Genomic DNA, 17114 nt, shown 5'->3' with positions numbered 1-17114 from the left:
AAATTTCACAGAATGCAGGCACCATCATATATTAGACAATCATGTCTTCTCTCTTTTGACAAGGGAACACAGTATGTACCTGTATTCCACAGCCCTGCAGCTCACCAACCTAGGTATGAATCCAACCAAGGACCTGCATGGAGTTTGTATGTTCTCCCCGTGTTTGTGTGGGTTTCCTCCAACACTCCAAATGACATATTGATATGGAATTTACATTTATGGCACATCAAATCAATATAATTGGCAAGCGCTTTCAAAGTGGTTATCCAAAGGACTACATTTTTAATATATGGGGAGGAATGGGTTAACAAAATCATTACTCAACTAGACAATCTCCTGCCAGAGCCATTCTAAAGCTTACCAGGTCTCCGTTGCTCTCCATTTCTTGGTTCTGGATCAAGACACAAGAACTAGAAGGACATACCTGGTCAGCCAAGCACTACCCAACATCAGCCAGTGATCGGCTGAGCAGGAATGTACAGGCATTTCCTACATGTCAATCCAGGACCAGGAAGTGTAGACCAATGGGGACCTGCTAAACATTGAAACCAATCTACATAAAAAAAAACTGTGAGGCTTACATATTCAAGACTGGGAAGATAAATCAGACACATTTACTCCTATATACACCGTTACCTTGCCCATAGAACACCTGTTACATGTAGGACGGCCATTTCATTTATAAGCAACACTTCAAAAGATCGCAACTTGGCAGGACTTTAGATAAAAGCTTTTAATATCTTCTAGAAAAATATGATTGGCTTTCAAACAAAAACGGGAAAAGGTATGTTGACCAGATACAACGTCAGATAACAATTCACAGGTCATTTATAAAACCTGCCGCAGCCAATAATTTGCAGAAAAACTGGCGGGTGTGAATGCATTATCGTAAGTGGACTATGTTAACCCCTTAATGACCAGGCCTGAAAATGCCTTAAAGGGGTGTCCAGATCTTAGATAATGGTGACCTATCCTGGAAAAGAGTTTTGTTCCTAGCGGTAACCACAAGTGCAGCTCATGTAAATATTGTGACTATATGAGATGAGGCAAAAAGATTTGCATAGGTCCCGTAACACTTAAGAATAGGAATCTTATTACATGGCGATCAGATTTTGTAGTTTAGGTCATTTTTTGTCCCTGTGAGTATTAATATATAGGAAAAACAATCCGCCCGTTGCACACACGTATTTATGAACATTTGCACTCATTGAAGACAGGTAAGGGTAGCACTCGCCTTATAAACCATGTAAAAGATATACATAATAGAGATGATCGATGCATATGATTTGCTGGTTTACAAAGAATCTTTTCACCTGTTAAAGGGGTTATCCCGTGACTAATGTAAAAATTGAAAATTAGACAATCTCTTTCTAACAAACCTAGAACCAGCCCTGTACCTCACATGGGTCCAGAGATCTCCACATTCATTGCCGTGTTAGATTTATATCAAGCTGACAGCTCAAGGGGAGTGTCTTTTCTGCTGCAGCTCAGGGGGCGTGTCCCAGGTCTCCCTATCACAGCTCAGGAGGCAGTTGTAGGATGAAACTGAGCATGTGCGGCCTTCTCAGTGAGTAGGTCAAAGAAATTAGAAAAAAGCGGAAGGTTGCGCTATACAGATACATTTTATTGCATTATTCAGTGGCTATGCTAAATTTTTTATTACATCCAATTACAAAAGTATTCAGATCCAGGTGCTGGTTTGAAAATGTAGAATATTTTTCGTGGGACAACCATTTTAATGGATCGGACCGACATAGATCCCTCCTACAATGTGAGGCGATATGGATTATTAAGACCGGTGCACTAGGACCTTGTGGATTTAATTATAGGAATGATTTGTCTTCTTTTCTATGAATTATGTTTTTAATGTCTAAAGAGATGATCATGTTGGTGATTAATTATTTATATACTTTCCATAGTGACTAATATTTTTTTATATCCCTTTTATATCTTACATGTTACTGTGTTAGTAATGGGTTAAATCGGAAAGATTTGAAGCTTGGGGTTAAAAGGCGTAATGATGCTCTATCCTGATAGGCCTTGAGAAAGCGTCAGATGACGCAAAACGGCCACAGGCCCTGCATCGTGCATTTAGCTGAATAAAGCTATTTTTACAAATTGGGTGAGTGCCATGGAATATATCTTTATTGCTTTGGACTATCCTGGGAATAGGCTATCAATATTAGATCAGAGGAGGTCTACCACCTGGCACTCACTACCTTAAAAATTGTCCGCAGCAAAAACTGTGCAAAACATATAAAAACATACAAAAATATTTTTTTTCCCTTCATACATGTGGTTACACATTCTATTTATTACTGCGTCTTTCCTTCTCTTCCTTCATCACTGCGGCATAGTGTCTGAAGAAGGCCTGCGTGCCGAAACGTAATATACGAATATTGCCGCATGTCAAAAATTTAAAATCTCTACTATCAAGATCAAAAAGTCTGATGCTGTAGTTATATTAATTATTACAAACGGGGTTGGCTCATGTAGTTAGCACTGGTGCATTGCAGCTCTGGGGTCCTACGTCCTCTTGTAAATGTGCTACCAAGTACCCGATGAATGCGCAAACATTGTTGATGTGGGCACCAACATAAAAGTTTCTGGGCAGCAAATCGCACTGTGTGTCATAGTAGCAATCACTCATCCCCACATAAAGGAGATGATTGCTGCATGCGAAAGCAGTTCTCACCTCTGCTCACAATCATGCAATTATCAGTAACGAATGGTTTGTTCCCGATAATTGCCTTGACAGGTGTCCCATGTTCAGGGGGTTGCCCCACATTGCAGTTCCCAAGATGACAGGGGCAAAAAGAGGAAATACTCATGGCTGCTAGTTTCTTATATAACCTCAGAGCAAATTTTCAATCAGCAATTTTTAGTCACTTATCCAAATTTCTTACATATTGGGCAACTTCTAAAAAACTCAATCTAATCATAACTGAATAAAGTAGGAGCTTAAAGGTAATGTTCCTTGGAAATTCATGTGAAAAGCTTATTTTCAACCACAGAGAAAATTTTATGAAATGGGGAGCCATTAGTAATGGAACAAAACAACTGTAGTCACTTGATTGATTGACTCCCGTGTAGCCTTGGCTGCTCACATGTAAGTGTAATCAATAAAGGACGCGTGATTTTTCTAAAAACAGAAACATATGAGTTAAAAGCAAGCTTTGTTCAACTTTTTACTACTGGGGAGACTGAAAATAACATTGGCCACTGAACAGTGGAGATTTCTTACCTTTCTGTGGTCAATTGACAGCTGTGAGAAAACCAGCTGAAATCCTAACAATACTATGGGGCTGACCAATCTGCAAAGAAAAACAGAGCGGGTAATGTAAAGATAACTTAGCGTTCACTCCAGCATTCCAGCTGCATACCAGCACATTGACTGGTGATTACAGATGCCGCATTCTTTCATAATGACGTCTCCTTACAGTGTACACATATAAATCAAAAGGGAAACATTGGCTTCATTAATTGACAAAAACATATTCCTTTCCATAATGGGGTCATGGAGAGCACAATGTACCTGTTCCTAAACTGAGTGAGGCTTCCCTGCTTTTAGGACATGAAGTATAGATATGTTTACTGGATGGAAAGTATAGCACAATTCAGATGATACAGAGAAGAACACAGACAAAATAACATGCTAAAAATTAACCCCTTGCTGCTGCAGCCAGTTTTAGTCATCATTTTCTTTTCATCCATGCTTTCTGAGTGCTATAACTTTATTTTGCAGTCGACTTTACTGTGTGAGGGCTTGTTTTTTTTTTGTTTGTTTTTTTTTTCAGGACGAGTTGTATTTTTTTTTGCAATATGAGAAGAAAGCAATAACCAGCATCAGGAACGAACTGTTAAAACTTCATTTTATTTTCATGTATTAATATCTCAATAGATGAGAAAAATATACATTTTCCCCCTCTGATGTTATCACACTAAAATAAAGTGAAATTTTAACCCCTTAAGGACCGTTCCAATTTACTTTTTTCTTTTTGTTTTTCCTCCCCTCACTCCAAAGGCCATAACTTTTTTACTTTTCCATTCAAATAGCCACATGAGGGCTTGTTTTTTGTGGGTCTGGTTGTATTTTCAATGACACCATTTGATTTACCATATCTTTTATTGAAAAACAGAAGAAAAAAAATCTTTCTGGGTGCAAATGAAAAAAAAAAAATGCAATTCCACCATGTCTTTTAGGGGGTGATTTTTAGGGCATTCACTTGGCTCTAAAATGACATGACAACCTTATTCTGTGGGTTAGGGTGATTACAGCAATAGCACATACTGTATATTAACTTTTTAAAAAAAAATTTACTTTCTTTTAGGGCCCCAATGAAAATAAATCTGATGACAAATAGAAGATTCAGTAAACTGCAATGTATTGCTGCCACTTGCAGGCCTATATTGGAATATACTTGTGAAAGGCATTGGAGACTCAACAGGCATCGGCTCTTCACAAACAATAAACGGTTCCCCTGATCACCGAATGGGTGAACCATTCCAGGCCCAGAAACGCAGTGCTTCCGGGTTTTGCACTCTTATATGCCTTGGTCACATTTGACCATGGCATCTAATATGGTTAAAGGCCTGCGATTGGCATTATCACTGATCATAGACAGCCCCAGGCATCTTCTGCATGAAACAGCAGATACCCGGCACTTATGGCATATGCTGCGCTCGTGCTGGCAACATCTTTAAAGACCCAACTTCCATAGTACTATTATGGCAGAGGTTAAGAAAGGATTATATAATATGAACATTTCTAATGATACTTTCCATTTAATATTTATGATGAGTTTTATTTCTAAAGTGAGTTCTACATACCTTTTAATGTCTAATACCAGAATATTTGATCATTTGATAAATAACTAAACCACTGAACTAAACCACCCTTCCCAACTGATCAGCCCAAGCTCTGTTCAGTAAAAAAAGAACTTGTCTCTAGTTACAATCCAGCCTGAATTAGAGCAAGTTCTCACTTAAGCCTGTGTGAAGGAGAAGGAAAGGGCCTGGATAGGGATAAGCAGACAGCATGGAGGGAGAAGAGGCGGCTCACAGACTTTTCTCCTGTATCAGTTTAGACATTAACCTATGTTGAAATTGCTATTTTTAATTCCCCTCAATAAAAAATAAGTTCTTTATTACAAAATATATACCCCAAATGGTTCCTCTAAAAAACGATGTGTCCCGCAAAATGCAAAGCCTCAAATAGCTACACTGAATAAAAATAAAAATGTTATGACCACTTGAATAACAAAGGTGGAAAATGTTACTGGTCCTTAAAACTAAAATGAGTTACCATACATCACTAAGGACTTAAAATGTACTTTTGGGGTTGTCCAATCCTTTATTTTTGATGGCCTATCCTCTGTGTCAGGCCCATACTAATCAGATATTGATAGCCTATCATGAAGATAGGCCGTCAATAATAAAGGTGTAGACAACCTCTTTAGTGTGGACAACCTCTTTAAAGCACTTGAGTTGTGCTCCAACTATATTAATTTGAGACATACGCTCAACATCTACAATAAAAAGGTGACATTTTCAAGAGGGTTTTTCCCATTTTAGTGTGAATTTTTGTGTAGTATAAAGCAGAGCAACTTGGTAAATATAAGTGTCTTTTATTAAACTGGTGTAAAGTAGAACTGGCTTGCCCATAGCAACCAATCAAATTCCACCACTCATTTTGGACAGTTCCTTTTGAAATTGAAAGGAGGAATCTGATTGGATGCTATGGGCAACTAAGCCAGTTCTACTTTATACCAGTTTGATAAATGACCCCCATAGTGTATTATTTATCTTGTAATTATGTATAAAGCCTATACTAGAATCCAGAGCTGAATTCATAACCCTCAACTTTACAGTAGATACCTGCCTGCATCTTTTGCTGTTTAAATACCTGGACATAGCTTCCTTTGATGATATTCATTCTGAGAAGTGTTATCTTTACACCAAGAACTGCACAGTAAACTGATAATAATAAGCAAAATTGTGAATGTACCTCTGGATTATATAATATAGGCTATAGGCTATAAAGGTAGGATCAGTGCAAGATAATATATATATATATAGATATAAAACAGCTGTTACTGTTTTTGACTTGTAATAATTGCACTACACACAGGTGAGGTTATTAACCATTTATGCACTGGGCACTTTACCCATCTTATTTTTTTATTCATCTTATCTGCACTATATGGCGTTTTATGAATTATTCAATATGAGACACTGCAATCATGTAATTTTTGAATCATGAATTTACCTTTATGAATGTACATACACATAATTATGTTTATTGGTTATTAATTATGCAATCATGTATTCTAATCACATTATGGGTATTTATGTCTGCACTTAACATCATTTTACTACTTGACAAAGGCCTCATTGAGCTGGGCTAAAACATTGCGACTGGGGAAATAAACGGGTCTAACACTCTTCCCTGATACCGGAGTGCTGCCTAATCATTTGCTTTTTGGATAATGTCTATGGATTGTTGCGTAAAATCCAGGAGGGATGGCACCCATTTTCACTACTGACTGTGCTGCTGTTTCTTTTTGTTTATTATATATATATATATATATATATATATATATATATATATATACACAAAAGTTTTAGGTAGATGTGGAAAAAATGCTGCAAAGTAAGAATACTTCAGCTGGACCCTCCGTGTTAGAGTTGGTCCCACCTGATAAGAAGCTACCTTGTCGTCTGGTAGGTGGGCCCGACATATTCTTGATCAATAATATGCGCTAAGAGCTTCTTCCATAAGTATTGGCGACATGTATTTGACCCTGTTCACACATTCACCTGTTCGCTCAGTCTTAGTGCATTTAGTGGTGTGCTGCTGCTTTATTTGTTTGCTGTATTATTGCCGGGTAGCTTGCACCTGCGATTTGTCTCAGGAGGTGCTGTTCCGTTTTTTTGTGGAAAAAATGCTGCAAAGTTAGAATGCTTCAGCATCATTTCTTCTAGGTACACTTGCACAAAGTTGGGTATTTTGTAGGATTTTGGGCAGGTGTATGATTAACCAATTATACCAAATAGGTAATGATCTTCATTTTCATATGTAGGTTGAAACACAGTCATTAAATGAAACTGAAATAGCTGTGTAGGAGGTTTAAAACTGGCTGAGGAACAGCCAAACTATGCTACAAAGGTGAAGTTGTGGAAGGCATGTTCATAGTATGGCAAGACTGAGCCCAGTAACAAGATGCAAGGTTGTTATGCTGCATCAAGGTCTCTCCAAGGCAAAGATTTCAAAGCAGACTGGCTTTTTAAGATGTGTTGTTCAAGCTCTTTTGAAAAAGCCCACAGAACCAGGCAGTGCTGAGACCCGTAGATGCAAATCATGCTTACTTCCCTTTGAAATCAGAAGATGTCCAACAGTGTCATTAGCTCAGAACTATTATGTGATTTATTCAGCCGGACATAATTTTAGGCAACGTTTCGGGCTATATTTAGCCCTTCATCAGGCCCAATGGATATGAACGGGTGGTTGAGGAGCCGGCTCCTCAACCACCCGTTCATATCCATAGGGCCTGATGAAGGGCTACAAATAGCCCGAAACATTGCCTAAAATTATGTCCGGCTGAATAAATCATATAATACTTCACCTGAAATTTTGGAGTGCTGTCAATTTGTTTATGCAACAAGAATAGGGTCCAATAGGTGGATTTGGGGACCCGCACAGATGAGCACCCTAAGAAAAGCCAGCAATTAGATGAGTGCTGTGATCAACTATATTTGAAATATTAGCTCAGAACTGGCAGAAACCAGTGTGACCCAGGTACACATCTACTGTTCAGAAAAGTCTGACCAGAAGTGGTCTTTATGGAAGAATTGTGGACAAAAAGCCATACCTTTGACATGAAAACCAGGCCAAATGACTCAACTATGCATTATAACATAGTAACTATGGTTCAGAAAAATGGCAACAGATGATTGGGACTGAGGAGTCAAATTTTAAAATATTAGACTTTAACAGGCAGTATAATCACAGAAGGGATGTCAAAAGAGAAGCATGGTGAAGGTCCCTTGCAAGTCTAAGGCTACATCTCTGCAAATAGAGTTGGGGATTTGGTCAGGATTAATGCTGTCCTCACTGCTGAGAAATACAACCTGATACTTATCCACCAAGCAATACCATCAGGAAGGCATCTAATTGGCTCCAAATTTATTCTGTAGAGGACGATGACCTCAAATTGCATTAAGTCATTAAGAACTATCTTAAGCATCAAGATAGTTGGAAATGATAATATGGCCCCCACAGATCTCAACATCACCGAGTATGTCTGGGATTACATGAAGAGGCAGAAGTATTTGAGCAAGCCTACATCAACAAAACATTAGTGGTTAGTTCTCCAAGATGGCTGGAACAACCTGCCTGTCGAGTTCCTTCAAAAGCTGTGTGCAAGAGTACCTAGAAGAATTGATGCTGTTTTGAAGGCAAAGGGTGGTCACATCAAATATTGATTTGATTTAATTTTGTTCATTTGCATTTTAGTAATTGATAGTTCTATTTCTGAAAGAATGCTTACTTTCTAGCATTTTTTCCATATATATAATGTGTCAGTGAAGCTGCCAGAGGGCCATATGAGTGACATTAAAATGGTGTATCTCACCCAGAGGAAGCTGGGTGAGAACAGGAAAGGCTGGGGAAATAGTTTTTTCCCACTGTCTGCAGCAGCTTCGCTGGTAATTAAGATAATTAGCAGCCAGCTGAGGAGCTCAGGTAAATGTGGGCTGAGCTCCTCAATCAGGGCTCCCGGGAAGGAAAAGGCTGTGCCAAGGCCTGTGGGAGCCAGTACCCTCCAATCCTGTGTAGAGAGGGAGAAATACTGTGTAGTCAGTGGCCAGACGGCCGAGGATTTATGTTTATGATTTATGTTTGATCTGCTGTAAAAGTGACAATAAAGCTGGTAGTGGCCAGTTTGCACCCAAATCTGCAGTGTTGGAGTGGCTTCTTGAGGTGTGCCAACCTTCTAAGCGGAGAAGACGGTGATTCTGGAGAACTAACTGACCCTGAGTTGTCACATTACATATATATATATATATATTAGCTGAGGGACCCAGCTTCGCACAGGTATATTTAATCTATTTCATTTAATGTTTGTGTGTGACATTAAAAGATATCGACAGTATCCACTATAAAAGTTACGTCTACAGTACCCTGCCCCCCTTAACAATGACCTCCACAGCACCCCACCCCGAAATACTGCTCCCCCTCACAGTGCCACATCTCTTTTACACCTGATGTACCTGTGTGCCAAATTTCATGATGTGCCAAATTCCTTTAGCGGACATACACACATACATACACTCAGATTTATATATTTTATATATATTTTATATTTATATAATATATATTATATATACATTAGAGCACAGAAACCTGACATTTTAACAGGGGTGTGTAGACTTTTTATATCCACTGTGTATAATAGATTGATATATATATATATATATATATATATCAAACTGCAAAATGATGCTCAAGGTAAACATGGAAAGTTTGAAATATGACCTCAACATTAAAGAGGACCTTTCATGGGTCCAGACTTTATAAACTAAGTATCAGGGTATGTGGTGCATACAAGCAGGGATCTAATAGCGCTTACTATTTTTTCTGGGCGCCGCTCAGTTCATCCGCTGTGGCCCCCGTTAAATTCTCCCACACAGTCTCCTCCCCCCTATTCCGATGCAAAAATTAGCATACAGGGCAGAAGAATTTAACGGGGGCTACAACGGACGAACGGAGCGGCGCCCAGAAAAAATAGTAAACACTATTAGATCCCCGCTGTATGCCCTACATACCCTTATACTTAGTTTATAAATTCTGGACCCATGAAATGAATAAGCTGATAAAATGCAAGAACTTATGGTACAATGCAGTCTGAACTGATAATTTCACATTCTGTGATTAAACCAAACTAGTGAAAAGCACCTGAAATCACATACAAGCCTCGTTACATGGTTTTTGGAAATGTGACATGTTAAATACACTGGAAGTCATGCATTCTACTTTATAAACAGAACTTCAGGGATCACAGGTCCATACCAATAATGATGAATAACTCACCGTAAAGATACAATCAAACTGTCAACCATGTTCCTAGGAAATGAAGAATTGCTGAAGCGTGAAAAAGCTTCCTGAGGGATGATAGTGTGGCCTTGATCTTCAGATAATGGCAACAAATTCCAACCTGAAACAAAAAAACACATATGTAGTACATTCATCTTGGAGAAATCAATCACATGGTCACTTATCCTGAACAAATGTTCAAAAAGAGATAAAAATACCATTGTTGAATACTCACCATTAACAACACATACAGGTGAAACTCGAAAAATTTGAATATCGTGCAAAGTTAATTTATTTCAGTAATGCAACTTAAAAGGTGAAACTAACCTATGGAGATAGACTCATTACATGAAAGCGAGATAGTTCAAGCCTTTATTTGTTATAATTTGGATGATTATGGCTTATAGCTTATGAAACCCCAAAGTCACAATTTTGAGGTACCCTTTGCTCAGGGGATATGGATTAATTAGATGACTAGAGTGTGACACTGAGCCTAGAATATTGAATCTTTCCATAAAATTCTAATTTTAATCTGCATTAATGCAATTCCTTTTAATTTGCATTACTGAAATAAATGGAATTTTGCACGATATTCAAATTTTTCGAGTTTCACCTGTATGTAATGTAATTACAATATCAAGAGAGAAAAAAACCGAAATAACATTATCTTGTGACAATGGCATCTGTTGAGATATACAAGGGTATAGAATTTATTTTAATCAACTTTCGGAATAGACAAATTCTTCATTTTTCCCCATAATCTCCCTAGTCACCGCTGTGCACGTTTGAACGCGTTAAGTCAGTTCATTTGTGACCGCAGTGCAAAAAGCAATGGCTGCCCCACTTGTGATTTGGATGACTATTGCATAGTCAGAGCCATGGCTGATTTGCAAATGATTTGCCATATAATCCACTATCACTCGTCTATCCAACAAAATCAGTTCACATGCACGCTCAATGTTGTCATCAGTCATGGATGTGGACGGGCATCCATCTCCTTCTTCATGACAGACACTTGTGCACCCTTCCTTGAACTTCTCATTTCATTCATACACACTTCTTCATGACAAAACACTTTCTCCATACTGTGCCCAAAATCTTCAATAAATATATATCGGCTCCAGACACACCCTCAGACCACAAAAAATAAATCAATGCATGCTGCTCTTCTTTTGTGCAAATCAGCCATTGTTTCTCCACTGCAGTCACAAATGAACTGATGTAACATGTTCAAACCTGCACAGCAGTGTCTCAGAAGATTATGTCAAAAAATGATGGATTTCTCTTTTCTGAAAGTTGATTGAGATAAATTCTACAGACATACTACAGATAGTTTTTGATGGCAAAGGTCTTCCCCAATGGAAGTGGGCTCTCGCGGGATAATGTGTCCTGTTGCACTGCAAAAATGCTCCAGAAATGGCTTGAGGATTATGGCAAAGAGTTCAAGGTTTTAACTTTTCTCCAGATCTCAGCTCCATTAAGCATCTAAGCATCTCTCGGATGTGTTATGTTTTTAAATTGTTGTGCACCTCTCTTGTGTCTTACTCTTACGCACTACCTCTGTTTGTATCTCAGTGTTGTATTATGTTGGTGTTAGTGGAGCACAGCACAACCAAACCAAGCTGATGGGAGTTGTAACTTATGTCAAGTTCTGCTCCTTGCTTCTCCTCACAATGGTGAAGCTGGTGAATGAGAGAGGTGGCAGGGAAGTCAGCTGCTTAATAGGAGAAGACTGCATATAGCAGTGAGAAGAGATTAGGATCCTGAACTTCTCTCTATTAGTGAATCAAACAGGAGTATACAAATAAGAGTCCCTTATTCAAAATTCTCTGTCCAATCAAAAAATGTTACAAACTGAAGAATATTTTTTATATATATCTGAATATAATTGTGTCTGCCTTCAAGTCTATTCATCACCAAGCACACAGTGTCATTAAGGGTTCTGTAATTTATGTGAAGAAAATATGGTTTTCTCCATTTTACTGCAATTGCATAATTAATCATCAATTGGAGGGCACTCTACCTAAAATCTACACTTCAATACATCTACACATCTTTCAATGATGCTTCACAAATAGTTGAAGAGAACCTATAAACATTCTGAAATAACCAATATAAGAAGCAGTAGATATTACTTTGTTGAACACTATTACCCAAATAGTACATAAAGGGGTATAGTACGAATAAATACTATGGAAACTTTAAAAAAACCAAGATATGAGAAAAAAGCATGAAAAACTCACGGAAATCGCACATGCGTTTTTTCTATATATCGAAAATCTATACTAAGCTATGTTAACTACCAAGGTTTTTCTATATCGTATTTATGTTTAAACTATCTAAAAGGGTAATATCACCTTTCCGGGTTTTTTGAATAACCCACAATTGGCTACAGGTTTTCTAAGTAACAGATAAACGCTATATAAGGACTGATTTTGTGGGGTTTCAGATATGGCTACTGAGGAAGAGGTCTGAACCTCGAAACGCGTTTAGCAGACATTTCGGAACACCCACATAAATATCGCAAAATAGCTTTGAAAGCTTTCGGACACTACTGCCAGCGATATAACTAACAGTGTTTGTTAGTCAAATTTCCGCTGTCAACCAATATTACAGCAATCTTTGAATCCCGCGGGATTTCAAGCGAGAACTACGGTCATCACGTGAGACGCCGAGCCGTAGCAGGAACAAACACAAGCGCACATTCGGATACCAAACCAAAGTGATAACACAGACACCGTGATCAAGCGGGGTGAGTACACTGAATATCGACTGGGACGCCACCTTAACCAGTGTAACTCTACAAAACAACCAAACAGTGAGTATTAAACACATAAGTGTTCCTCACTAATGTACCCAACACGGCTGTCATAAACAAATCCCTGGCAAGTATCAAAAGTAAAATTAAACAGTCTCAAGCTAGACTGAATACCACACTGTTGAACTGTGCCACTGGCGATGCTGCCACAAGCTATCACTATTATTAAATACCACGGTCACTATAGCCACCATTACCGCTGTTTTCAATTGTTGGTGGTACGAATAACTGAATTCTGCAACTGGTGGTAATCGCTATTATTGACTATTGTTACTATGGACTATTGCTGCTATTGACTATTACAGCTAACAACCGCTGCTATTAACAACTGCTGCTACAAAAACTGCTGCTACCAACCATTGATGTTATTGTTGCTATTGACAACCTTTGTTGATAACTACTGGAGGTTACTATTAACCACTGATACAAATTGTTACCAACCATAAAAAACAACATACGGGATATTACTAAGCATAACGGGATACATGCCATTGGTTTAAAGGAATAACATCAATCACCACCATAACATGCTAAAAATACTTAGATTATTGGAGCCACTAGCAAATTTTGCCACCATAGATTTTTATAGATCAATTGTGGGATATTGATTTATAAGTAATAGCCAATGATTATTTAATCTTGGTGAACAAAGATGACTGTTAATTGGATGTTATTTTATCTGTAGAGATTTTACTTTAGGGTCATTTTTAACTATTTTTTTAAATTAATAACTGATATAATGTTTACATTAACTGCTCTTTATTGATTACTCTATATAACCAGATGGTGAGTGCCTGCTATTTGGAAAACGTAGATTACATTGTTTTGTGATTGGGTGAAATCACTACTGAGCAAGAGCACCCGTCCTTTGCTACATAGCCACTATATTCTTTTAACTATTCTGAATATAATTGTGTTTGCCTTCAAGTCTATTCATCACCAAGCACACAGTGTCATTAAGGGTTCTGTAATGTATGTAATTTTACTGCAATTGCATAATAAATCATCAATTAAAGGGGAACCCCTTTTACAACTGGCGTAGTTGACAGGATGAATCTCCATGTTGCAACCCCTAAACCACTCACAAGCATACCTTCTGTCCCTATGATCGTGCTCCAGGAAATCATTAAATATACTGTATTATGGACTATGGAGAATTTGCTAAAGAGATTGCCAAGATAAGCAGTGGAAGCCATGCAAATTGTTTCAGATAAAATAAAGCCAAAACTCTCAGGTGCTGTGACCGACCTAGATATTTTGTCAGGGAACGCTGGACCCCAAGAAGCCAGCAGAAATCATCCCACTCCTATTAGAAAAAACATCATTGCCAATGAACCTCTCATTAGAATTTCCACAATAGTATTAACTTTTCTCAACAGGTGCTGCTTGGTAGAACGGACTACCCAGCAGGAAGACTTAAACCTGTATTACACCTGCCGATTTTTCGCCAGATGATCGCTCGTTAGCGATCATCTTGCAGTGTAATACTGCCGCCGATTGTCTGATGAATGAGCAAACACTCGTTTATCGGACAATTGTGATTTTTAAGCATGCTTGGCGGGCTGATCACTAAAGCCTGTATTACACAGACCAATTAAGCAAACGATTGTCGGGAGGGAAGCTATGCCATCACTCGTCCCCATGCTGTCTAGTAGTTTGCCGTGGCTGATCGTAATTAGACAGCCCAATCTGCCACTGGCAAACAATGATTTTTAAGCATGCTTGCTTAAAAATCACAATTGCCTGATAAACAGGCAATGGCCCGTTCATCAGGCAATCGGCGGCAGTATTACATTGCAAGATTATCACTAACAAGCGTTCATACAAACGCTCATTAGCGATCATCTGCCGAAAAATCGGCAGGTGTAATGCAGCCTTAATAAATGGCTGACTGAAGGGAAAGATGAAAAGGTTTGAAGCTAACAAGGGGTATGGATTCATCAGGCAAACTGGCTCTGACCAATGACATTTTGTTTATTGGACCACTTTGAAGCAGAATGGCATGTTGAGGTACTCTAATGGCCTAGGTGAGGGAGAGTAAGTGGAGCTTCATTTGGTGAAGAAAGCGATGACTTGACTTTGAAGACCAAACCTCTACAGATCAGAGCTGATTTGGAAAAGAGTGAGACCTACACAATAATAGGCAGGTGGTTTAAATGTTATGTACAGTGTACACAACAACTAGTCATATCAAACCAGTCAATTAAACTAGGTTCAGATGGCTACCCAGCAACACCAGCTGACACCAGTGGAACGTGTATATATATTGGAGATGGTTTTGTAAGACCATGTTTGGCCAGTACCTTATAAGACCTTTAGTTTAGTTTTTGCTTTTTCTTCTCTTTTCAAGACTACTGTAGTACACATAATTCATTTAAACTTGCTAAATATAAGAGATATGGCGGACACACGGACCTTGTTTCTCATGCTGAGTCGTTAGCAACATACAGGTAATTGACTATTTTTGTGCTTTTTTACTGCTGCAAAGAGTTTAAGAGGCAAATAAGACAAAAAGGTACATTTTAGCATAGATTTGGTGTTAATGTTCAGATATCACCATGTACTTCTGGCTGGAAAGACTGCAAAAGTTAAAGGGGTTTTCTGAGATTTTTATACAGATGACCTATCCTCTGGATAGGTCATCACTATCTGATCGGTGGGGGTCTGACACCTGGGACTCCCACTGATCGCGTTCCTGTAAGCGCTGTGGCTTTTTCTTTGCTTTTCCTAGTATAAAAATCTCTGAAAACCCTTTTAAGGCTGTGTTCATATCGGTGTTATTGATTTCCACTGTTCTCCTCTGTTATAGGAGCAGAACAAAGAAAATAATGGAAGTGCCTGACTCACCTAATAAGAGTCAAACAGACCTCACTGACTATAATGGGGACTGCTCAGGAGGCTGCTTTTTTTTAGCTGAGAAAGAAGTCCCACATACGGGACTTTTCTCCTTGCTGTTTCTGACGGACTCTGTGACAGAGAGCCTGAATAAAGCCTCCAACGCAGATGTGAATAAGACACAAAAAACCCTAGTCAATGTAACTTAGAATGTAGGATAACTAAACCTTTTATTAGGGATCAATCACATAGGCATTGGTCACGTCCATGTTTAGAATGGACTAAACGCTGACACATTATAGTAAATGGGTCAAAAAAAAGGGGGAAAAAATGTGTCCGTGTTCATTGCCTGGAATATGGACGTTTCATATCACTCATCTGAAAGAGTAATAGGCAGATGATAAATGATGGTGCATTATTAGAAGAAATACCAATACTTTCAGCCAAATCTGTATAGCCAATGTCAACCAGATAAAAGATCTTTTACAGCCACACAAACTTTTATATATGGCTTTTCTTGTATTCATTCTGTTACTCTGCACATAAAAAGGGGCTTTTTTAAGCACATACTCTGGTTAAGAATAAGACATGAGAGAACACAGAGTTATTACTATCCAGTAAAAGACGTGAACATTGGGATTCTTCCTCGTAGACAAGTTTTTATTAACTGCCCTTGTGCACCATGCTCATTTTAATTTGAATAATGAAGTTTACATATGAAAACACTGTAAAAGCTATGTGGCTCCGAGCTGTGAGATGAAATGTCATTGGTTTAATCATCTGGGCTAGGCATTGTGATGAGTGCTACTTTAGTCTTTTATCTACACATTGGGGCACTCAGCAATAAGCTTGTGTAATAAAAAGCTCTTTATAGACTACAGAATGAGAGCAGTGAAGCTTTCTTGCAGTTTAATTACCACTGTTGAATAACTAGAAATGCTGAACACTTTAGGGTCAAAAATCTAATAAGAGAACATAATATTTTATCATCTGGTGTTAATACTGGCCAGCAAATTGTACCACTGGAAGCGTGTGTGTTCATAATTGAATGTACACAACTTCTGTTATGTGCACAAATAAATTCTCATGGCGTGGGGATGCGGAAACAGGAAAGGCTCAATGGAAAAGATATAATCCACAGGTAGTCTAATAGAGTAAAATGGAAATGGAGACTCCAGTGTGGCTTTCTAGACAGACTTTGCAGATTCATATTGAAGACATGAAAAGAATGAAGGAAGACACATGGAATTAGGTAGTAAACAAAAAAGTGTTAAACCAGAATACGTTTTAGAATATATTTTAGATTCTTCAAAGTAGCCCCTTTGTTTTGATGACAGCTTTGTGTGCTCTTAGTATTCACTCAGTCAG

General features: G+C 38.3%; 1 protein-coding gene across 1 annotated transcript in view; it reads right to left on the bottom strand.

Moving 5' to 3' along the window:
* THSD4 (thrombospondin type 1 domain containing 4) overlaps positions 1–17114 on the bottom strand; it is a 750309-nt gene that overhangs the window by 679542 nt on the left and 53653 nt on the right. Inside the window, 2 exon segments of the mRNA XM_040413864.1 lie at positions 3245–3314; positions 10091–10214. Coding sequence (XP_040269798.1) covers positions 3245–3314; positions 10091–10214 — 194 coding nt within the window.

This window comes from Bufo bufo, chromosome 1 (genome assembly GCF_905171765.1).
Source record: "Bufo bufo chromosome 1, aBufBuf1.1, whole genome shotgun sequence".
Lineage (NCBI taxonomy): Eukaryota > Metazoa > Chordata > Amphibia > Anura > Bufonidae > Bufo > Bufo bufo.
The sequence above is the reverse complement of the archived record's forward strand: the minus strand, read 5'-3'. Positions and strand labels throughout refer to the sequence as shown.